We start from the raw sequence: 23,735 nt of genomic DNA, 5'->3' as shown, positions 1-23,735 counted from the left end.
AAAACAGTTTTTAATACATTTATTCTAGTTCTAGTTTTTGTATTGTGCTCCTTCCTGATCATTTATATATATATATATGAATATATATATATATGAACGTCCCAGATGTTTGCCTATAAGATGTATGCTTATATGTATGCCTGAAGAACCTCTGTCCTACACTCTCTACCCAAAGCAACTTATCTCTGAGAGCCTCATTTCCTTCATCTATGAAATTAAGCTAATTAAAAAGTATAATCCTTATATTTTAAGGGTTTAATTATTATCCAGGTAGCATTCTATGTAATTAAATATTATTTCATGAGTACTTACAACAATCTTGTTAAGGTCATTATCATTATCCTCCATCTTCATAGATGAAGAAACTGAAGCAAATAAAACTTAAACATCTTGTCCCAAATCACATATTACTCTCTGCTGGTTCTCTTGCCCTCTTCGACATCTCTGTCTCATTATTCTCTTCCTTTCCTTAAATGCTATGCTTTTCCATTTTCTGCCTTTGGTCTTTGCTACCCCTCTATGTTCCCTCTACATGTTCCCTTTGAATTATGTTAGCAACTTCTCCGAAATCCCACACCTAATGTTCTAGCTTGATCTTTTGTATCAGTTTCACAACCAATTTCAACCTGCTACTTGGGCACTTCTACCTGTTTATCCCATAGACACCTCTAACTAAAAACATTGAAACAAAACTTAATTTTTTGTCCAGAAAAGGCTATAGTTCACCTCCATCTCTGCTCTTCCTCTTGGTACCACATTCTACCCAATCTCTGAAGTGTGAAAACTGTGGTTCATGCTTGACTTTCTTTATATCTGTTTAGTCAGTGAAATATCTGTCATTCTTCCTAAAAATCTCTTTGTCTTCTCCTCTCTTTGGTAACTATTTTTTTAATAATTTTATTTATTTATGGCTATACTGAGTTTTCTCTAGTTACAGTGAGTGGGTGCTACTCTTAGTGGCTGTGGGCAGGTTTCTCATTGTGGTGGCTTCTCTTTCTGCACAGTACAAGCTCTAGGTCATGTGGGCTTCAGTAGTTGAGGTAGTTCAGTAGTTGTTGGGCTCAACAGCTGCAGAACAAGGGCTTAGCTGCTCTACTGCATATGGGATTTTCCCTGGCCAGCGATCAAACCCCTGTCTCTTGCATTGACAGATGGATTCTTCACCACTAGCCTCTCTTCGATGATTTCTTTAGTTCAGGATCTTATTACAGACTGCTATTACCTGCATACTAATGTTTCTGAAATGGAATTCTCCCTACCTCATTGTTTAACAGTGTTTCCTAAACTGTATTGATGGTAGAACAAAGATCACAGCAACAATATCACCTATATAGTTTCTATCACAATGTACTATAAATATCTGCCTATATATTTCATCCCCTTACATTTTAGTTTTATACCTCCAGGACCTAGAAGGGTGCCTAATATATAACAGACAGTAAACAGAATTTGGTTATTAAATAAAAGACCAATGATCGTATCACACCTACTTCTAAAGAGCTTGAGACAGCTCACAGTAAAAGAGACATACAATTAAGATAAAAGTAAAAGAATAGCAATGCAATAACCCAATTTACTTATAAAAATGTAAAGTTTCTGGAAAATTCATTAAGTCAAAATAAGTTATCTTCATTAATGCCAGATAAATGAGGTGGCACTATGTTTTCATACCCATTTTAAGAATGTTTGCCTGGTTTTCTAAGTCAGATATTTGAATCTCGACATTTTCTTTTATCGAAAGCTCTCGTTTCTTTGTTAATTCATATTCATTATTGAAGTCTGTAATTTCCTTAATAAATTTTTCTTCCTCCTCTGTAGCTCTTCTTTTTGTAGCCTCCTGAAAAATGGAAACAAAGGACCAAATATAGGTGTTAATTGCAACAATATTCTTCTTTAATGATTAAAATTTAATCATTTGGAAATACTGAGAATAACACAGAAAATTATATTCCTGGTACTAAAATGTTATATTCCTCCAGCAATATTAATTTAAAAACTGAGGTTATTACATGATAACAACCAACTATTTTCATGTGAAAGATTTATCCTTAATATTTTAGGAGAATTATTGAGGTAGAAATTTTACCACTCATCATTATGTATGTGTCTGTTTGTGTATTAAACTTACAGGCATATACGCCATTTTGTCATTGCAAAATTGGTGGTAAAATAACTAAATGATCAAAGTTGAAAATCTATACTCAAAGGAATTACATTGCAACTGGATGGTAAAAGAATTAAATGACCAAAGTTGAAAATGCAGATCTACACTCAAAGGAATTACTGTCCTTTGAGTGTAAATTCCAAGAAAATCTTTTAAAATGTAGACAAGGTAAAATTACATGGTCATTTCAAATACAGTTCTAAATAACAGTTTAAATTTCATAAAATGTCAATATGAAGTAGAAAGAAATAAGAATTTCCAGAAACTTTAAACAATGCTAGAACCTAAACTTTTTGACAATGGTAGAACCTAAACATTACTGTGTTTTCCAATTTTTTCCCAAGAAACATAACTAATTAAGAGCTACAGCTGGAAACTTGCCATGCCATTCGTAACCATTTGGTGGTTGATTCTGACTCTGGATATATATTTTTAACAGTTTAAAATGTATTTTTTCAAAAAGTCAATTAGTTATAGATTATATTCCTAAGCTGTTCTTGTCATTTAAAGATACTGAGTCTGTTTGCTATGATTTATGATTTTAAAAATAAACAAAATTTATCTTTGCACCCACATCCATTAATTTGCCGGAAGTCTAAATCTCTGTGCCTTTCAAAAGCATTAAAACCAAGATCTTGAAGCCTGAGCAATTCAACTCAGTTTCAATGTTTCTTTTATGCTTATTACAATAGCAAATAATTTCTATAGTGCATCCTGACAATTTAATTCTTTCAAACTGTATTACTCTACCAATTGGTTTAAAATAGCACTTAATAATTTTCCATATCTCAAGAGGACTACCTGTCAATATGTGTATGGAGGATTTTTCTAAACATATATCTAAAGCATATTTTTACACAAATTTTTGATACAATTAGTAAAATAAACTTTTCCAAGTTGCTGGAGACGTACAAAGGTTTGGAGAAGCATATTCCTTTGGCTTGTAATTTCATTGCACTGTCTTTCTAAGGCATTTTCATGCGTTTTCAAAAGCTGTAAGAGGAAGGCTTTTTCAGAAAACTGCTGAACCTTTAAAGCGAAAAAAAAAAAAAAAGAATCAGAATGAAACAATTAGACATTTCAGGGTATCTTAGTTAATAGAATAGATCTATATAGTATAAAAATTTTTATATCAACCTTTAAAATGAAAAATAAAATTCACATTTAACATCTTACTTTACATGCTCTATTTTAAATTATTTTATAAGTGCTTTACAATTTTTATAATATCTTCCTCTAATAAAACTATAGGCACATGAAGGGCAGAGAATGCATTTGCTTTTTCCTGAGATCTAGTACATTTGGTAGCTTAGGTACTAAAGCTTTTTGATGACACACACTGAAATGTGCTTCAAGACAGCTTGTTTTAAAGAACAAGTTTTTAGTCTTATTACTAGAAAATATGATGGAGAAATCATGTATACAATATGACTAATAAAATAATGAGATCAAATCTACAAACCACAGGCAAAAATCCACTCCCATGACTATAGTTATACCCAATAAAACACAAATCTGTTAAAGTTCTCAAATGGGTTTTGAGAACTCATTTTTTATTTTAGTACCTCATTTGGGTCTAACTAGCAAAAGATATAATAAACATTAATATTAGATATGTAACTGTTATTTCATTTGGGCTATAAAGACTAGCATCTCTTGAGACCACGAATATTGAAATGAAAGTCAGGAAGCTTTAATATGTAAAAGCTAAAAATGATGCCAGACTGGAAACAATCCTTCCACTACATTCAGTACTGGCCCTCATAAGAAAGCATCGCTTCAAGTTTGGTCTGTTCCCATTTGCAAAGAGAAAAGAAAAAGGAAATAAATCTGAACTTAAATTGCAAAAAGCAAGATTTATGTTAGCTATAAGAGCTTCTTCAAGGTGAGAGACAGGTTGTGAAATCTCTGTCCCAGAAGATATTGAATAGTAAAGAGCTTAGGAATAGTCTGGTCCAGACCCAAAGGGCTGGCCTAAAAGACATTTTGAAATGATATGGCTAAAAAGCCCTACAAATACTGGCATTAAAAAAAGCAGCTGAAATAAAACAGAAAATATGATCTTACATTTATATAATATCATAGCACATCTGCCCATACCTTCAGCACTTAGTGCTGATTTCATCAACTCTATCATCAATAAAGAAAGATTAGAAAGGTGCAACTTACATGACCAAAGCGATTCAGAAAATACTTTCAAAATTGGGGGAGGGGTGAATGGGACAGAATTTTACTGTCTGAGAAGACAGAAATTAGAAAACATATGTCTTGATCTATAAAATCATTTACAAACTGGTAACAATGGTGAGCAAAGCTATGATCATGAATTCTATGACATTTATTTCAAATAAGAAAATACTTCTAAGCTATTTAATATATATTATATAAATGAGAGTAAAATGAGTTCCAAAGACGTTAATACCTTAATAAAAGTTATATAATTAATTAGGGGGAAACCCAGGACTAAAATTCAGTTCTTCTGACTTTACTGCTTCTAAACCATTGTCCTATTATGGAAATACTAGAACTATTTCACAGTAACATAAAGATACTTTTGGAACTAAAACAGGACTTCAATCTCTGACAACAGTATAAGTTGAAAGTATACAGGATAAGAGACAGAAAAATTACTAAATACTAGGTCTATCAGAACTCATTGAGAAAAGGTTGCTTGCAGTATACTCTTAACTCTCAGAGTTGCAATTATGAACAAGAACCATCAATGCTAACAAAAATGCTTTGAGACCAAACATCAGGCTGGATTAATCTTGGGTTAATCCAATTAGGTATTTTACGTAATATGCCTTTCAGAATCAAAATTCCTAAATTCTGATTCTGCTTCTACCACTATCTGTAGTCAAATCTGCAATGAAAACCAAAAATGGAGAAAATATTACTAATTAAACTAAGGAAGTTTACAGTAAGACAAACAAATTTATTACTCAGATTCAGAAAAGCCTTATGTTAAGGGCTCAGAAATTAAGGTGTGCTATTACAGCTATCACTAAGACCTAAAATTATCACTGAACTCATCTTCTTTCTTAACAGGGAAAATAATAATTAAAGAAAGATATTAGACATACTGTCATTTAATTGGAATGTTTTACCATAACCTGAAAAAAATGAAATCTAAATATACCAAATGAAAATTAGACAACTATTTAAAAGATCTGTAAGAAAGGTACAGCTGAAAATTTTCTCTTCCCTAAAATTCTATGTAAATTATCCACTCTGAGGTCTTTTTACTTCTTTGCTTTAACTCATTATTGGTGTACTCTTCATTCTTACTTTCTGTTTTACACTCTATCTTCTCATACATTTTCCTCTTTTAATCAAGACCTAAAAAGTCCCAGAGAATCAATTACTACAGAAAGATTATAGTAACATTAATTTTTAAATTTACTTAGGATCTGTGATGAAAACATTTAATGCATAATAGAATTGGCAAGTAGGGAAAAGAGAGCAATAGAAGAAAGAAGCAGGACTTTGGAGAAGCTCAAGTTAGGAAGGTTAAGAAAGAACAGATGCCTATGATATGCTGACTCACAAGCTGAGGGCGGCAATAAGTTATGGCTGTGGGAACTATATGGGGTCTAATGTTATCAGGCCTTATATTTTATCGTAACTAAGGGGTCAAATGCTTTAGGATCCATCCAGTTCCATCTACCAAGTATAAGTTATTAATTTTACTACTAAAAAAGCTTTTCAAGACCACCTATTTGTGGCATTGTTTCTCACTGTTCCCTTTGTTCTTCCTGTTATCAAAACTCATTTCTTAAATTATTTTTCACATTCTGACTTTTTAAAACCATATCTACCTCTATATAATATTCCAAATATAACCCTGAAGATACTGATAGGGTCACAAGATGAGGTCATTTCACAGAATAAATCATCATTAGAGATTTCTCTCATCTATCTTTTGTTCCAAAAGTATGGGTAGAAATCAGAATTGGAAAGATACTAAAAGAGATGCAAAACTGTAATTTAAAAAGATATTCTGAACTTATCTCTGGGTCAGGTTTGAATTGAGGCACTATCTTATACTCACAGTAGCCTGGACATCCATGATAAAAGCAAAGAAACAAACAAACAAAGAGTTACTTACAAAAAGAAACTACTGGCTATATCTGCTACATTACCCAGGGATCTCAAGGGGCTACAAACAATAAAAACAAAGGGGTGGAAGGTTCAAATTTCTCTTTCTCATCTTGTTCCTTTCTCTGACTACAAATGAAATGAAAATATCTGTGTGTAGCTGTAAAATTATATTCTAGAATCAAACAGCCAAGCTTTGTCAGAAAATATTACTGTTTTGAAAAATTTTAATTTCTAACAATGCCAACACTCTTTTTCAGCAATAAAGATTTTGCTTATTTCTTCCCCTGTCTTATTTCTCCTGGGATATTTGAGCTGTCAATAGAGCTTGTAGCTTTCCCAATGAGTTGACTTATCTGGTCAGCTAGGTCAGTTTTCAGCATAGGCATTATTTGGGACTCTTCACTACTCTTGCCACTTGGACACCCTTAGGTATTTTTCCACCAAAATAACTTGAAAATTGAGAATGACCAAGGATGTGAAATTACTGTTTGGGTTCCAGTAAATAAAGAATTTTGAGTAATGCTCAAAATTCTCCAAGTCAGGCTTCAACAATACGTGAACCACGAACTTTCAGATGTTCAAGCTGGTCTCAGAAAAGGCAGAGGAACCAGAGATCAAATTGCCAACATCCATGGGATCATGGGAAAAGCAAGAGAGTTCCAGAAAAACATCTACTTCTGCTTTATTGACTATGCCAAAGCCTTCAACTGTGTGGATCACAACAAACTGGAAAATTCTTCAAGAGATGGGAATACCAGACCACCTGACGTGTCTCTTGAGAAATCTGTATGTAGGTCACAAAGCAACAGTGAGAACTGGACATGGAACAACAGACTGGTTCCAAATAGGAAAAGGAGTATGTCAAGGCTGTATATTGTCACCCTGCTTATTTAACTTATATGTAGAGTACATCATGAGAAACGCTGAGCTGGAGGAAGCACAAGCTAGAATCAAGACTGCCGGGAAAAATATCAATAACCTCATATATGCAGATAACACCACCCTTACGGCAGAAAGTGAAGAAGAACTAAAGAGCCTCTTGATGAAAGTGAAAGAGGAGGGTGAAAAAGTTGGCTTAAAGCTCAACATTCAGAAAACAAAGATCATGGCATCTGGTCCCATCATTTCATGGCAAATAGATGAGGAAACAATGAGAGACTATTTTTTTGGGCTCCAGAATCACTACAGATGGTGACTGCAGCCATGAAATTAAAAGACACTTACTCATTGGAAGAAAAATTATGACCAACCTAGATAGCACATTCAAAAGCAGAGACATCACTTTGCCAACAAAGGTCCATCTAGTCAAGGCTATGGTTTTTCCAGTAGTCATGTATGGATGTGAGAGTTGGACTCTGAAAAGAAACGCTGAGCACCAAAGAATTGATGCTTTTGAACTGTGGTGTTGGAGAAGACTCTTGAGAGTCCGTTGGACAGCAAGGGTATCCAACCAGTCCATCCTAAAGGAGATCAGTCCTGGGTATTCATTGGAAGGACTGATGTTGAGGCTGAAACTCCAGTACTTTGGCCACCTGATGCAAAGAGCTGAGTCATTTGAAAAGACACTGATGCTGGGAAAGATTGAGGGTAGGAGGAGAAGAGGACGACAGAGGATGAGATGGTTGGATGGCATCACTGACTCAATGGACATGAGTTTGAGAAAACTCTGGAAGTTGGTGATGGACAGGGAGGCCTGGCGTGCTGCCATCCCTGGAGTCGCAAAGAGTTGGACACAACTGAGTGACTGAACTGAACTGAACTGAAACAAAGCACAAAGTATAATCTACACTTTGCTGTGGATGCTGTTGCTTAAAATAATTTCAACTTTTAGGATCTGATATTTTGCTGATTAAATGCTCTGCCCAATAGTAAAATAGACATTACATAAGAAAACATCATGAAAGTTAGGTAGAAGCTTCCATATTCATAATGATGGTACCTGGGGTAAGAATGTGTTTGTACTGACTATGAAAAAAGTTACTTAACTATTTACCCACTAGAGTACATCAATGAATACTCTATCAGTTGCAGATATTAACTTAAAAAGTAGATCTATTGTTTTTTTAATAGGAGAAGGAAACGGCAACCAATTCCAGTATTTTTATCTACAGAATTCCATGGACAAAGGAACCTGGTAGGCTACAGTCCATAGGGTTGCAGAGTTAGACACAACTGAAGCGACTGAGTACACAGCACATTTTTTTAATAAATACAATTCTTAACCACAGATGGAATGATTAAAGAATAACTCACTATGACACAGTAATCCTAATATAGGTAAGCAAAGAAGATTCAGTGTTAGTAAATATTAGTCCTTACAATTGCTCATAAGGCTTTACATGATACACTCCCTTATTGCATCTATTTGAAATAGCTCAACTGGAATGCCATCACCTCCACTAGCTTTGTTCACAGTGATGCTTTCTAAGGCCCATCTGACTTCACATTCCAGGATGTCTAGCTCTAGGTGAGTGATCACACCATCGTGATTATCTTGGTCATGAAGATCTTTTTTGTACAGTTCTTCTCTGTATTCTGGCCACCTCTTCTTATTATCTTCTGCTTCTGTTAGGTCCATACCATTTCTGTCCTTTATCAAGCCCATCTTTGCATGAAATGTTCCCTTTGTATCTCTAATTTTCTTGAAGAGATCTCTAGTCTTTCCCATTCTGTTGTTTTCCTCTATTTCTTTGCATTGATCGCTGAGGAAGAGTTTCTTATCTCTTCTTGCTATTCTTTGGAACTCTGCATTCCGATGCTTATATCTTTCCTTTCCTCCTTTGCTTTTCGCCTCTCTTCTTTTCACAGCTATTTGTAAGGCCTCCCTAGACAGCCATTTTGCTTTTTTGCATTTCTTTTCCATGGGGATGGTCTTGATCCCCATCTCCTGTACAATGTCACGAACCTCTGTCCATAGTTCATCAGGCACTCTATCTATCAGATCTAATCCCTTAAATCTATTTCTCACTTCCACTGTATAATCATAAGGGATTTGATTTAGGTTATACCTGAATGGTCTAGTGGTTTTCCCTACTTTCTTCAATTTAAGTCTGAATTTGGCAATAAGGAGTTCATGATCTGAGCCACAGTCAGCTCCCGGTCTTGTTTTTGCTGACTGTATAGAGCTTCTCCATCTTTGGCTGCAAAGAATATAATCAATCTGATTTTGGAAACAGGAAAAGGAGTATGTCAAGTATATTGTCACCCTGCTTATTTAACTTACATGCAGAGTACATCATGAGAAACGTTGGGCTGGATGAAGCACAAGCTGGAATCAAGAGTGCCAGGAGAAATATCAATAACCTCAGATATGCTGATGACACCACCCTTATGGCAGAAAGTGAAGAGGAACTAAAGAGCCTTTGATGAAAGTGAAAGAGGAGAGTGAAAAAGTTGGCTTAAATCTCAACATTCAGAAAATGAAGATCATGGCATCTGGTCCCATCACTTCATGGCAAATAGATGGGGAAACAGTGGATACAGTGTCAGACTTTATTTTGGGGGGCTCCAAAATCACTGCAGATGGTGATTGCAGTTATGAAATTAAAAGACGCTTACTCCTTGGAAGAAAAGTTATGACCAACCTAGATAGCATATTCAAAAGCAGAGACATTATTTTGCCAACAAAGGTCCATCTAGTCAAGGCTATGGTTTTTCCAGTGGTCATGTATGGATGTGAAAGTTGGACTGTGAAGAAAGCTGAGTGCCAAAGAATTGATGCTTTTGACCTTGGACTGCACGGAGATCCAACCAGGCCATTCTAAAGGAGATCAGTCCTAGGTATTCTTTGGAAGGACTGACGCTAAAGCTGAAACTCCAATACTTTGGCCACCTCATGTGAAGAGTTGACTCATTGGAAAAGACTCTGATGCTGGGAGGGATTGGGGGCAGGAGGAGAAGGGGATGACAGAGGATGAGATGGCTGGATGGCATCACTGACTCAATGGACTTGAGTTTGGGTGAACTCCAGGAGTTCGTAATGGACAGGGAGGCCTGGCATGCTGCAGTTCATGGGGTTGCAAAGAGTCAGACACGACTGAGCGACTGAACTGAGCTGATTCCCTCTATAATCTTATCTTCTACCAGTCTCTTCTTCAATCACTCCTCTCTAGCCACACTGGTCTCCTTGTTATTCCCGATACATCCAGCCACACTCTCTCCTCAAGGCCTTTGAACTGGCTATTCTCTGCCTAGAAATCCCTTTCTCCAGATTCCTCATGGTTCATTCCTTCATTTCAATCAAGTCTTGGCTCATCTCTTCTCTTTTCACTAGAGATTATAAGGATGCCTGATAAGACCACTGCTATGTAGGTTTGTTCTGCAAGAGATATGATGATTCAAAAGCCTGGCACAGAGTTCTCTCTCTTTTTCATTTCTTTGAGTAAATATGATTATTGTATACTTAGTAAATCCAAGACACTGTTAGAAATAATGAAGAGTTCAGTAAAAAGGCTAGTAATAGTATTTTTTCTATTTACCAACAAGTAGAAAAAAAAAAAGGAAAAGATCCCATTTATAACAGAAAAACAAAATAAATAAAACTACACGTAAACTTAACAAGAAGCATCTGAGACCTATATGAAAAAGCCTATACTGAGGAATATAAAAGAAAGTATAAATAAATAGAAAGATACACTGTATTCGTGAATGTGAAAATTCATAGTTGTAAACATATCAGTTCTCCCCATATAAACTGAGTATAATCTTAATTAAAACTGCAATACATTTGTTGGATCTTGATAAAACGATCTCAAATTCATTTTGTAAAACAAACAAACAAACAAAGAGAATCAGGAAAATTCTAAAAAAGAAATTGTTCTTCCAGAGCATCAAAGGTATTATAAAGCTAATTTAAGTGAATGTGATACTGGTGACAAACAAATAGATTAACAGAATTATACAGCATATATTAGAACAGACACAAATACACAGTTTCACACAAAAACACAAGCTGGTGTTTTATATATAACTACATCATAAAGATGTTTCCAGTCAATGAGAAACATGTGACATTTACCCAGAAGAAAAATAGACAATCATTTTTATTTATGAGTAAGAAAAAGACTTGTAAAAGTACTGGAAAAAGACATTGCTTAAACAATGAACTTCAGAAACAAACAAAAGGCTTAAAATTTCTAGTAACACAAGATTCTAAATTTTGATTTTAAAAAGTTACAAATAATAAAATTTGCAACAAATGACAAAGAAAGAGTTCATATCTATTGCATATAAAAAGCCAGAATTCAGTGAGAAAAAGACAAAAAAAAAGGATATTATTAAGCAATACACAAAGTAACTATGAACAATCCTAACAAATGAAAATATAAGTAACCTAAAATGTTCAAATTAAAACCATAAAAGCCATCACTGTTGACACATTTGTAAAGAAAATCAATCATTTCTATTGTACAAATAGTGAAATTGTGGAAATACAATCTGGAACTTTTCTGAGGACAATTTGGAAATTATCAAAAGCCTTATGAATACAGTTGACCCTCCCTTGGACAACACAAGGGTTGGGGGACTGATCCTTGGTATGGTAAAAAATCTACCATATAATTCATAGTTAGATCTCCATAACCACAGTTCTAATCCTCACATTCAATCAATCAGATCATGCAGTACTGCAGGATTTGTTTAAAAGAAATCTTCACGTAAGCGTACCCATGCAGTTCAAACCTATGTTGTTCAAGGATCAACTGTATCTACCAATTTGATTTCTAGGACTTTACCCAAAAAAACGCAAGTGCACAAGGATGTATGTATAAAAGTATCATCACAGTGATATTAATAATATTATAAATAGAAAATCCGTTACATAAAATATATCATAGCCATTTAATGGGAAACTATGCTACCATTAAAAATTGTTTACTTAGATATACATTTACTGATATATCCAAAGTATAGTAAATGGAGAAAAAGGCAAAGAATAAAGGGAATGATATACCCAATTGCATGCAGAGTTTCAGAGAATAGCAAGGAGAGATAAGAAAGCCATCTTAAGTGGAAAATGCAAAAAAAAAAGAGGAAAACAACAGAATGAGAAAGACTAGCAAGCTCTTCAAGAAAATAAGAGATACCAAGGGAATACTTCATGGAAAGATGGGCACAATAAAGGACAGAAATGATAAGGACCTAACATAAGCAGAAGAGATTAAGAAGAGGTGGCAAGAATACACAGAAGAATTATACAAAAAAGATCTTTATGACCCAGAAAACCATGATGGTGTGATCACTCACCTAGAGCCAGACATCCTGGAGTCCACAATCAAGTGGGCCTTAGGAAGCATTGTTACGAACAAAGCTAGAGGAGGTGATGGAATTCCAACTGACCTATTTCAAATCTGAAAAGATGATGCTGTTTAAGTGCTGCACTCAATATGCCAGCAAATTTGGAAAACTCAGCAGTGGCCACAGGACTAGGAAAGGTCAGTTTTCATTCCAATTCCAAAGAAAGGCAATGCCAAAGAATGTTCAAACCAGCACACAACTGTGCTCATTTCACATGCTATCAAGGTAATGCTCAAAATTCTTCAACCTAGGCTTCAATAGTACCTGAATTGAGAACTTCCAGATGTATAAACTGGATTTAGTAAAGGCAGAGGAACCAGAGATCAAATTGCCAACATTCATTGAGTCACAGAAAAAGAAAGAAACATCTGCTTCATTGACTATGCTAAAGCCTTTGTATGGATCACAACAAACTGTGAAAAATTCTTAAAAAGATGGGAATATCAGACCACCTGGTTTGGAGCACACCAAAAAGAGATGTCCCATGTCTAAAGACAAAGAACAAACCTCAGTGAGACGGTAAGACGTGAACAATCATGATAAAATCAAATTGCCAGGTGGGTGTTCCACAAACTGGAGAACAATAATACCAAAGAAGTTTTCCCACTGTTGTGAAGGTTCTGAGCCCCATGTTAGGTTTCCCAGCCTGGGGATCTGACAGGGACTGGGAAATCCCAAGGAATCTGACCTTGAAGGCCAGTGGGATTTGATTATAGGACTTCCACTAGACTGGGGGAAACAGAGACTCCAGTCTTGCAGCGCACAAAAAAATCCTACACACACCCACACCACAGGAAGGGAGCAGTGACCGCACAGGAGACTGAACCAAAACTACCTGCTAGCGTTGGAGGGTCTCCTGCGGAAGTGTGGGTTGGCAGCAGCTCAACACAGGACAGGGGTACTGGCAGCAGCAGTCCTAGAAGGTCCCCCTTGGCATAAACCCTCTTGGAGGTCAGCATTAACCCTACCAGAGAGGCCACAGACCCCAAGGCTGGGTCACCTCAGGCCAGACAACTAACATGGAGGGAGCAAAACCCCACTCATTAGCAGATAATTAGATCAAAGCTTTACTGAGCAACATGCTGCCCACTAGATCAAGACCTAGTTTTTTCCACCCTGTCCCTCCCATCAAAAAGCTTACAGAAGCCTCTTAGCCTCATCCACCAGAGGGAGACAGAAGAACCACGAAGAACCACAATTCCACAGCAGCTAAAACAAAAACCACATTACAGAAAGCTAATCAGGATGAAAACGCAGAGAGTTATGTCCCAGATGAAGGGACAATATAAAACCCTAGAAAAACAACTAAATGATCTGGAGATAGCAATCTTTCAGAAAAAGAATTCAGAATAGTAATAGTGAAGATAACCCAGGATCTTGGAAACAGAATGGAGAAGATGCAAGAAATGTTTACCAAAGACCCTTGAAGAACTAAAGAACACAAACAAACAGAGATGAAAAATACACCAGAAGGAATCAATAACAGAGTAACTGAGGCAGAAGAACAGACAAGTGACCTGGAGGGCAGAATGGTGGAAATCACTGCCCCAGACCAGAATATAGAAAAAAGAATGGAAAACAAAAACAAAAAACTGAAGACAGCCTAAAAGACCTCTGGGACAATATTAAATGTACGAACATCTGCTTTATAGGGGTCCCAGAAGGAGAGGACAGAGAGAGAAAGGACCTGAGAAAATATCTGAAGCTATAATAGCTGAAAACTTCCCAAACGTGGGAAAGGAAATAGTCAGCCAAGTTTGGGAAGCAGAGAGAGTCCCAGGCAGGATAAACTCAGGGAGGAAAACCCCAAGACACATAGTAGCAAACTGACAAAAACTAAGTTGGGTTCAGTTCAGTCGTTCAGTCGTGACTCTTTGTGACCCCATGAACCGCAGCAAGCCAGGCCTCCCTGTCCATCACCAACTCCTGGAGTCCTGCCAAACCCATGTCCATAGAGTCAGTGATGCCATCCAACCATCTCATCCTCTGTTGTTCCCTTCTCCTCCTCCCCCTCAATCTTTCCCAGCATCAGAGTCTTTTCAAACGACTCAGCTCTTCACATCAGGTGGCGAAAGTACTGGAGTTTCAGCCTCAACATCAGTCTTTCCAATGAACACCCAGGACTGATCTCCTTTAGGATGGACTGGTTGGATACCCTTGCTGTCCAACGGACTCTCAAGAGTCTTCTCCACCACAGTTGAAAAGCATCAATTCTTCGGCGCTCAGCTTTCTTTATAGTCCAACTCTCATATCCATACATGACTACTGGAAAAACCGTAGTGTTGACTAGGTGGACCTTTGTTGACAAAGTAAATGTCTCTGCTTTTTAATATGCTATCTAGGTTGGTCATAAATTTCCTTCCAAGGAGTAAGGATCTTTTAATTTCATAACTGCAATCACCATCTACAGTGATTTTGGAGCCTAGAAAAATAAAGTCAGCCACTGTTTCTCCATCTATTTGCCATGAAGTGATGGGACCAGATGCCATGATCTTTGTTTTCCAAATGTTGAGCTTTAAGCCAACTTTTTCACTCTCCTCTTTCACTTTCATCAAGAGGCTCTTTATTTTTTCTTCACTTTCTGCCATAAGGATGGTGTCATTTACATATCTGAGGTTATTGATATTTTTCCCAGCAATCTTGATTCCAGCTTGTGCTTCCTCCAGCTCAGCATTTCTCATGATTTACTCTGCAGATAAGTTAAATAAGCAGGATGACAATATACAGCCTTGACGTACTCCTTTTCCTATTTGGAACCACTCTGTTGTTCCATGTCCAGTTCTCACTGTTGCTTCCTGACCTGCATACAGGCTTCTCAAGAGGCAGGTCAGGTGGTCTGGTATGCCCGTCTTTTTCAGAATTTTCCACAGTTTCTTGTGATCCACACAGTCAAAGGCTTTGGCATAGTCAATAAAGGAGAAATAGATGTTTTTCTGGAACTCTTGCTTTTTCAAAAACTAAAGACAAAGATAAAATATTTAAATCAGCAAGGGAAAAGCAACAAATAACACACAAGGGAACTCCAGTCAGGTTATCAGCTGGTTTTCAACAGAAACTAAAAGGGAAGCCGAAAGGGAACAGCATGATATATTTAAAGTGATGAAAGGAAAGAACATACAACCAAGAATACTCTACCCAGCAAGACTCTCATTCATATTTGATGGAAAAATCAAAGGCTTTCCAGACAAGCAAAAGTCAAGAGAATTCAGCAGCACCAAACCAGGTTTGGCCTTCCTAGGTTGTGCTAGTGGCTAAAAAAAAAAAAAAACAAACAAACCCCACCCACCAATGCAGGAGACCTAAGAGATGTGAGTTCAATCCCTGGGTTGGGAAGATCCCCTGGAGGAGGGCATGGCAACCCACTCCAGTATTCCTGACTGGAGAATCCCATGGACAGAGAGAGGAACCTGGTGGCTTCGGTCCATAGGATAGCAAAGAGTTGGACACGACTCTTAGCACGCACGCAAACCAGCTTTACAACAAATGCTAAAGAAACATCTCTACTCAGGAAACACTATAGAAGGGGAAGACCTACAAAAAAATAAACCCAAAACAATTAAGACAATGGCAATAGGATCATACATATTGACAATTACCTTAAATGTAGATGGATTAAAATGCACTAACCAAAAGACATAGACTGGCTGGGTGGATGAAAACATGTGCATGTATGCATTTCCACTTACCACATCACTTTGCTTGACCCCACAAATTGTATGTAATTATTTTATACTGTTAGGTTAATGTTCCCATTATGGCTTACAACTGTAATTATTTTATTTTTTCTCTGGCTATTGATTGTGAAAACTGATAAACATATTTTACTACTGTGATTATGTAACTATTGCTCACTTAATGCCATTGTATCATGATTGGTCAACAGAAAAATAATAGAATTCTATATCACCAAATCTATATAATTTAATAGAAAAACCTATAATCACGTTTTAAAAATCCAGATGCATATCAGAATTATCTTGATGTTTTTTGAAAAATACAAATGCCCTGGTATTGCTTTTTTTCTCCAAAGCTCCAGATATGTTTCTAATGAGTAGCCATGATTAAAAGCAATTGGACTATATGAGGATCTTTTACTTTATCTAGGTTGTTTCATTTTTTATATTTCATGTTCAGTGCTCCCATTTCATTTAGTTTATGTTTTCCAATTTTCCCATCTCCTTTTTTGTGTTCTTTCTCAAGCCTTTATCAAGTGTAGCAGAAAAGCTTTTGTATATATGTACATAAATAGTATGTACATGTATTTTAGAAAACTTAAGAATTTTTGCCTAGCTAAAAAATTTATGACATTTTGATTTCACTTGTTTGACTTATAAGGATAGAATACTAGATTTCTAATTTTAAAAGACACATTTGCAATAAGCAACAAAGGTTTACTGTATGGCACAGGAACTCTAGTTAGTGTCTTGTAATAACCAATAATGGAAAATAATCTCAAAAATAATATGTGTATATATGTATAACTGAATCACCTTGCTGTGTACTATACTTCAATAAAATATATATATATCAAGAAAAAAAAAAGACTGAGAGGAGCAGGAGTTGATCATTTTAGAGTAATAGCCTGATCTATTTTTCTATTGTGGTGGTCACATACCTCCCATTCCTTCCACTTTTCTGTCTTCTCTTGGGAAGAATTGATTAGAATTTTAACCAAGAAAAACTGGACTATATTTATAACCATGGCACTAGCTTGAACCAAAGAAGCTGAGGTAGGCAGTCTTTCAACTAATCTTGAAATATTAATTCAGGCTATAACAATTCATAAGAACACACAAGCACCAAAGGCTATAAGAAATTCTTCCCACCAGCACTGAGATGACAGGCACAGCTATGCATAGCCAGTTTACCTTTGACCATTTTCATTCACCTTTTCTGAACCCATCTGGGGTTCCAAAGTCCATAGACAACCGTCTCAAAATAACCCTCCATCTTCAAAATTATTCTTCTCCTTTTCCTCAAATAAAACTCCCATTTCCAGAGAATTGCTGATTCAGCTAGGCATTAATCTGACTAGGGAAAGAATAGTAAAATACAAATAGTGGTAGGCCAGGAACAGTCTGTAATGATACTTCTTAATCTGAAAGACTCTCCCTGGGGAGCTACTTTGAAATAAGGTGACTTCTGTGCAATTTGACAACTTAGGAAGCAGAACCTTACCTTACCTATCACTACATCTTCCTGTTCTGTCAGGATATAAAACAATGGAATGCTGAGGGTAGTGAATTTTCATGTACTGCTTTTAACGGACAATCTATAAAATGTCACAGCTTCTTTAAAACATACATTTTCCTGTTCATAATAAGAAAACTTGGCACACAAGCAAGAGAAGATCAGACCTCAGTCAAGTATTCCACAATAATGCTAGAAACAGGTTGGAGATATTCACATCAACTTGTCAAACAGCAGCTTTAGTTCCAAGAAGACAGTTCATTCTTCAAGAACTCAAGAAAACAAGAATGCAGTAAAGAACAATTTATATGTGCTAACTGTTGGCAAAACATAAGTCTGAACAGTTCTCACAGAATAACAATGTAAACCCTATAAAAATACCATAACAGAAGAGAATAAAAGAACTGCCTGAAGAATTACAGAGAGAAAATACTGTATATATCTATAATAATTTTACTATAAAGTACAAATTTTTTTGCTAATCAACTACTTGATGTCCTCACGAAGTACAAACAAAAATATGTCCACAAAAACATAAGAGCGAGAAACGACTCATTTTCTATTCAAAGACAGGGAAATGCTGGATAAAATATAAATAATTTAAAATATCATTAACATAGGGAAGTCAAAAAACAAGAGAGAAATATCATGCCAGAAGTCATCATGCTAGAATTCAAGTCCAAAGGGTATCTTTGAGACTGGATACAGGCAACAGGGGCTAAGATTTTTAAAATGCTCAAATACGACTCAAAGTCAAAGCCAAAGGGAGATGAAACTGGATAAAGTCTGGAATAAAACAAACAAATAGGTTGTTATAAGCTTTTACACAGCAAAAGAAACCATAAACAAAACAAAAAACAACCAATGGACTGAGTGAAAATACTTGCAAATGATGCTACCAACAAGGGATTAATTTTTAAAACACACAAAGAGCTCATACAGCTTAATATCAGAAGAGAACACAATAAAAAATTGGGCAGAAGACCTAAACAGACATTTCTCCAAAGAAGACATACAGATGCCGAAGAGGCATATGAAAAGATGCTCAATATCATTAATTATTCAGTTCAGTTCAGTCGATCAGTCTTGCCCAACTCTTTGTGACCCCATGAATCGCAGCACGCCAGGCCTCCCTGTCCATCACCAACTCCCGGAGTTCACTCAGACTCATGTCCATCGAGTCCGTGATGCCATCCAGCCATCTCATCTTCTATCGTCCCCTTCTCCTCCTGCCCCCAATCCCTCCCAGTATCAAAGTCTTTTCCAATGAGTCAACTCTTCCCATGAGGTGGCCAAAGTACTGGAGTTTCAGCTTTAGCATCATTCCTTCCAAAGAAATCCCAGGGTTGATCTCCTTCAGAATGGACTGGTTGAATCTCCTTGCAGTCCAAGGGACTCTCAAGAGTCTTCTCCAACACCGCAGTTCAAAAGCATCAATTCTTCGGCACTCAGCCTTCTTCATAGTCCAACTTGAGAAATGCAAATTAAAACTACAATGAGGTATCACTTCACACCAGTCAAAGTGGCCTTCATTAAAAAGTCTACAAATAATAAATACTGGAGAGGCTGTGGAGAAAAAGGAACTCTCCTACACTGATGGTGAGAAGGAAGATTGGTACAGCCACTATGAAAAACAGTTTGGAGATGCCTTAAAAAACTAAAAATAGAATTACCATATGATCCTACAATCCCATTCCTGGGCATATCCCTGGAGAAAACTATAATTTGAAAAGATACATGCACCTCAATCTTCATAGCAGCACTATCTGCAATAGCCAAGACATGGAAGCACGTCAAGAATGATAGATGAATGGATAAAGAAGATGTGGTATACATATATAATACATAGGAATAATACTCAGCCATAAAAAAGAATTAAATAATATCATCTACAGAAACATGTATAGACCTAGAGATTATCATATTAAGCGACGTATGTCAGATGAGAAAAATATCATACGATAACACTTATCTGTGGAATCTGTGATGCAAATGAACTTATTTATGAAACAGATGCACAGACAAAAAAAACATGGTTACTAAAGAGGAGAGTAGGACAGAGCAGAGAGATAAATTAGGAGTTTGGGATTACCATATATATACTACTATAAATACAACAGATATAACAATGACCTACTGTCTAGCACAGAGAATATCATCATCTTATAAGAACCAGTAATGGAAAAGAATCTGAAATAGAATACACACACACACACACACACACACACATATATGTTATAGCTGAGAAAAGGAGAGAAGCTAAAGGCAAAGGAGAAAAGGAAAGATATACACATCTGAATGCAGAGTTCCAAAGAATAGCAAGGAGAGAAAAGAAAGCCTTCCTCAGTGATCAATGAAAAGAAATAGAGGAAAACAATAGAACAGGAAAGACTAGAGATCTCTTCAAGAAAACTAGAGATACCGCGGGAACATTTCATGCAAAGATGGGCTCAGTAAAGGACAGAAATGGTATGGACCTAGCAGAAGCAGAAGATATTAAGAAGCTGCTGTTGCTGCTGCTGCTAAGTCGCTTCAGTCATGTCTGACTCTGTGAGACCCCATAGACGGCAGCCCACCAAGCTTCCCCATCCCTGGGATTCTCCAGGCAAGAACACTGGAGTGGGTTGCCATTTCCTTCTCCAATGCATGAAAGTGAAGTTGCTCAGTCGTGTCCAACTCTTCACGACCCCATGGACTGCAGCCTACCAGGCTCCTCCGTCCATGGGATGTTCCAGGCAAGAGTACTGGAGTGGGTTGCCATTGCCTTCTCGGATATTAAGAAGAGGTGGCAAGAATACACAGAAGAATTATACAGAAAAGATCTTAATGACCCAGATAAACACAATGGTGTGATCACTCACCTAGAGCCAGACATCCTAGAGTGCGAAGTCAAGTGTGCCTTAGGAAGCATCACTAAAAACAAAGCAGGTAGAGGTGATGGAATTCCAGCTGAGCTATTTTAAGTCTAAAAGATGACGCTGTTAAAGTGCTGCACTGAATATGCCAGCAAATTTTGAAAACCCAACAGTGACCATAGGACTGGAAAAGATCAGTTTTCATTCCAATCCCAAAGAAGGGCAATGCCAAAGAATGTTCAAACTACCACACAGTTGTACTCATCTCACACTAGCAAAGTAATGTTCAAAAGTCTCCAAGCCAGGCTTCAACAGTATGTAAACCGAGAACTTCTAGATGTTCAAGATGGATTTAGAAAAGACAGAGGAACCAGAGATCAAATTGCCAAAATCCGTTGGATCACAGAAAAAGCAAAGGAGTTCCAGAAAAACATCTACTTCTGCTTTATTGACTATGCCAAAGCCTTCGACTGTGTGGATCACAACAAAAGCTGTGGAAAATTCTGAAAGAGATGGGAATACCAGACCACCTGACCTGCCTCCTGAGAAATCTATATGCAATCAAGAAGCAACAGTTAGAACCAGACATGGAACAATGGACTGGTTCCAAATTGGGAAAGGAGTATGTCAAGGCTGTATAAGGTCACCCTGCTTATTGAACTTATATGCAGAGTACATCATGCGAAATGCCAGGCTGAATGAAGCACAAGCTGGAATCAAGATTGCCGGGAGAAATATCAATAACCTCAGATATGCAGATGACACTACCCTTATGGCAGAAAGCAAAGAGGAACTAAAGAGCCTCTTGATGAAAGTGGAAGAGAAGAATGAAAAACCTGGTTTAAAGCTCAACATTCAGAAAACTAAGATCATGGCATCTGGTCCCGTCACTTCAAGGCAAACAGATGGAGAAACAACAGAAACAGTGACAGACTTTATCTTTTGGGGCTCCAAAATCACTGCAGATGGTGACTGTAACCATGAAATTAAAAGACACTTGCTCCTTCAAAGAAAAGCTATGACCATCCTCTCTCTCTTTAGTCTTTAAGTCATGTCCAACTTTTGCAACCCCAAGAACTGCAGCCTGCCAGGCTCCTATGTCCATAGGGATTCTCCAAGCAAGAATACTGGAGTGGGTTGCCATTTCCTTCTCCACAGGATCTTCCCGACCCAGGAAGTGAACCCGGGTCTCCTGCATTGCAGGCAGATTCTTTACTGACGGAACTATAAGGGAAGCCCTAGACCAACCTAGACAGCATATTAAAAAGCAGAGAGATTACTTTATCAACAAAAGTCTATCTAGTAAAAGCTATGGATTTTCCAGTAGTCATTGGATGTGAGAATTGTACCATAAAGAAAGCTGTGCATGGAAGAATTGATGTTTTTGAACTGTGGTGTTGGAGAAGACTTTTGAGGGTCCCTTGAACTGCAAGGAGGTCCAACCAGTCCATCCTAAAGGAGATTAGTCCTGAATATTTATTGGAAGGGCTGATGCTGAAGCTCCACTACTTTGGCCACCTGATGTGAAGAACTGACTCAGTGGAAAAGACCCTGATGCTGGGAAAAACTGAATGCAGGAGGAGAAGGGGACAATGACAGAGGATGAGATGCCTGGATGGCATTACCAACTCGATGGACATGAGTCTGAGCAAATTCCAGGAGTTGGTGATGGACAGGGGAGGCCTGGTGTGCTGCAGTTCATGGGGTAGCAAAGAGTCAGACACAACTGAACAACTGAACCAAACTGATACATACATGGATAATGTGTTATATACATATATGTATTATATATATGTAATAGAATCACTTTGCTATACACTTGAAACTAACAAAACATCATAAATTAACCATATGTCAATTTTTAAAAATACCTACAGGAAACTGCTGACAGAGACTACCTCTCAGTCTGGAAATAAGGCAAGGGAACAAGTATAACAACTTCAACACTATCAGACTTTTCAACTAAAATGCTGCTTTTGTTCTTTGCCAAAAAAAAAAAAAAAAAAAAAGTGCCTATGCTGGCTATGCACGTGGAGTAAGAAAACTCTACCACTGGTTTAGAGATGCAGCAGAGAAGTGAGCTGCCTCTGTTGATCCATGAATAGAAAAGGAATCATACCCTAGAACCACCAAAGCCACACTTGAATAGTTCATGGATGTGAGATTCAAATGTCTCTTAGCCAGACAGGGCAGAAACACTGAGCCCAAAAATTTACATGAAAATTCATCCTGAACAAATGAACTCTGCACGGTTCTGGCAGCAGGGTTGAAACTGCTCCTTAGGAACTCTTTTTTACCAAGACTAGATAGGACTCCCAAGAAAGGAAAGTTCTGCTAAAGATAGGTTCACAATAAAAAATTTTAAGGCTCATAAAAAAACGTACCACCATGTGAAAAGGTCAACAGATGTCACAAGCAGAATTCATAGAAGAGGAAAGAGAGTGAATTCTAAGAGAAAAAAAATTAATTTATTCACTCAATAATATGTAACACTTACTGTAATTCAGGCACTGTTCTAGATAGTAAGAAAGAATAACAGTAGTAAACAAAACAAATGAATATGTATTCCGTATGGAGTTTACATCCACAAGGGCTTCACATTACATTAACAAGGGCTTTGCAAGTGGTGCTAGTTGTAAAGAACCCACCTGCCAAAGCAGGAGACATAACAATCGCAAGGTTTGATTCCTGGGTCAGGATGATCCCCTGGATGAGGGCACGGCAACACACTCCAATATTTTTGCTTGGAGAATCCCATGGACGGAGGATCCTGGCAGGCTACAGTTCATAAGGTCACACAGAGGTGGACAGGACTGAAGCGACTTAGCACACATGCAGCACAAGGAAAGATAAACGATAAACAGACCAATATAAAAATATATCAAGAGAAATTAAGAGCTACAAAGAAAAATAAAGCAGAAGCCAGGAAAGAGAGAGAGACAGCATGAGGTTTCCATATGGTTTATATGTTATTTTATATGTAATTTTATATATGGACTTGGGGGAGGGTCAAACTTCTTGATCTTATGATTTCTGGTCTTTAAGATTTTATAGCCTTAAAAAATTATTGAGGATTTTTATTTAATTATTTGTGAGCTGTATCTATAAATATTTTCAGTATCAAAGAGTAA

At 37.0% G+C, this 23,735-nt stretch overlaps 1 protein-coding gene across 1 annotated transcript in view; it reads right to left on the bottom strand.

Moving 5' to 3' along the window:
- Positions 1-23,735, bottom strand: part of CCDC172 (coiled-coil domain containing 172) — a 104,902-nt gene that overhangs the window by 70,080 nt on the left and 11,087 nt on the right. Inside the window, exons 4-5 of the mRNA XM_027960411.3 lie at positions 3,077-3,193; positions 1,672-1,837 (exon numbers count right to left, since the gene is read on the bottom strand). Coding sequence (XP_027816212.2) covers positions 1,672-1,837; positions 3,077-3,193 — 283 coding nt within the window. The remainder of the gene's footprint in view (positions 1-1,671; positions 1,838-3,076; positions 3,194-23,735) is intronic.

This window comes from Ovis aries, chromosome 22 (assembly GCF_016772045.2).
Source record: "Ovis aries strain OAR_USU_Benz2616 breed Rambouillet chromosome 22, ARS-UI_Ramb_v3.0, whole genome shotgun sequence".
Taxonomy (NCBI): Eukaryota; Metazoa; Chordata; class Mammalia; order Artiodactyla; family Bovidae; genus Ovis; species Ovis aries.
The sequence above is the reverse complement of the archived record's forward strand: the minus strand, read 5'-3'. Positions and strand labels throughout refer to the sequence as shown.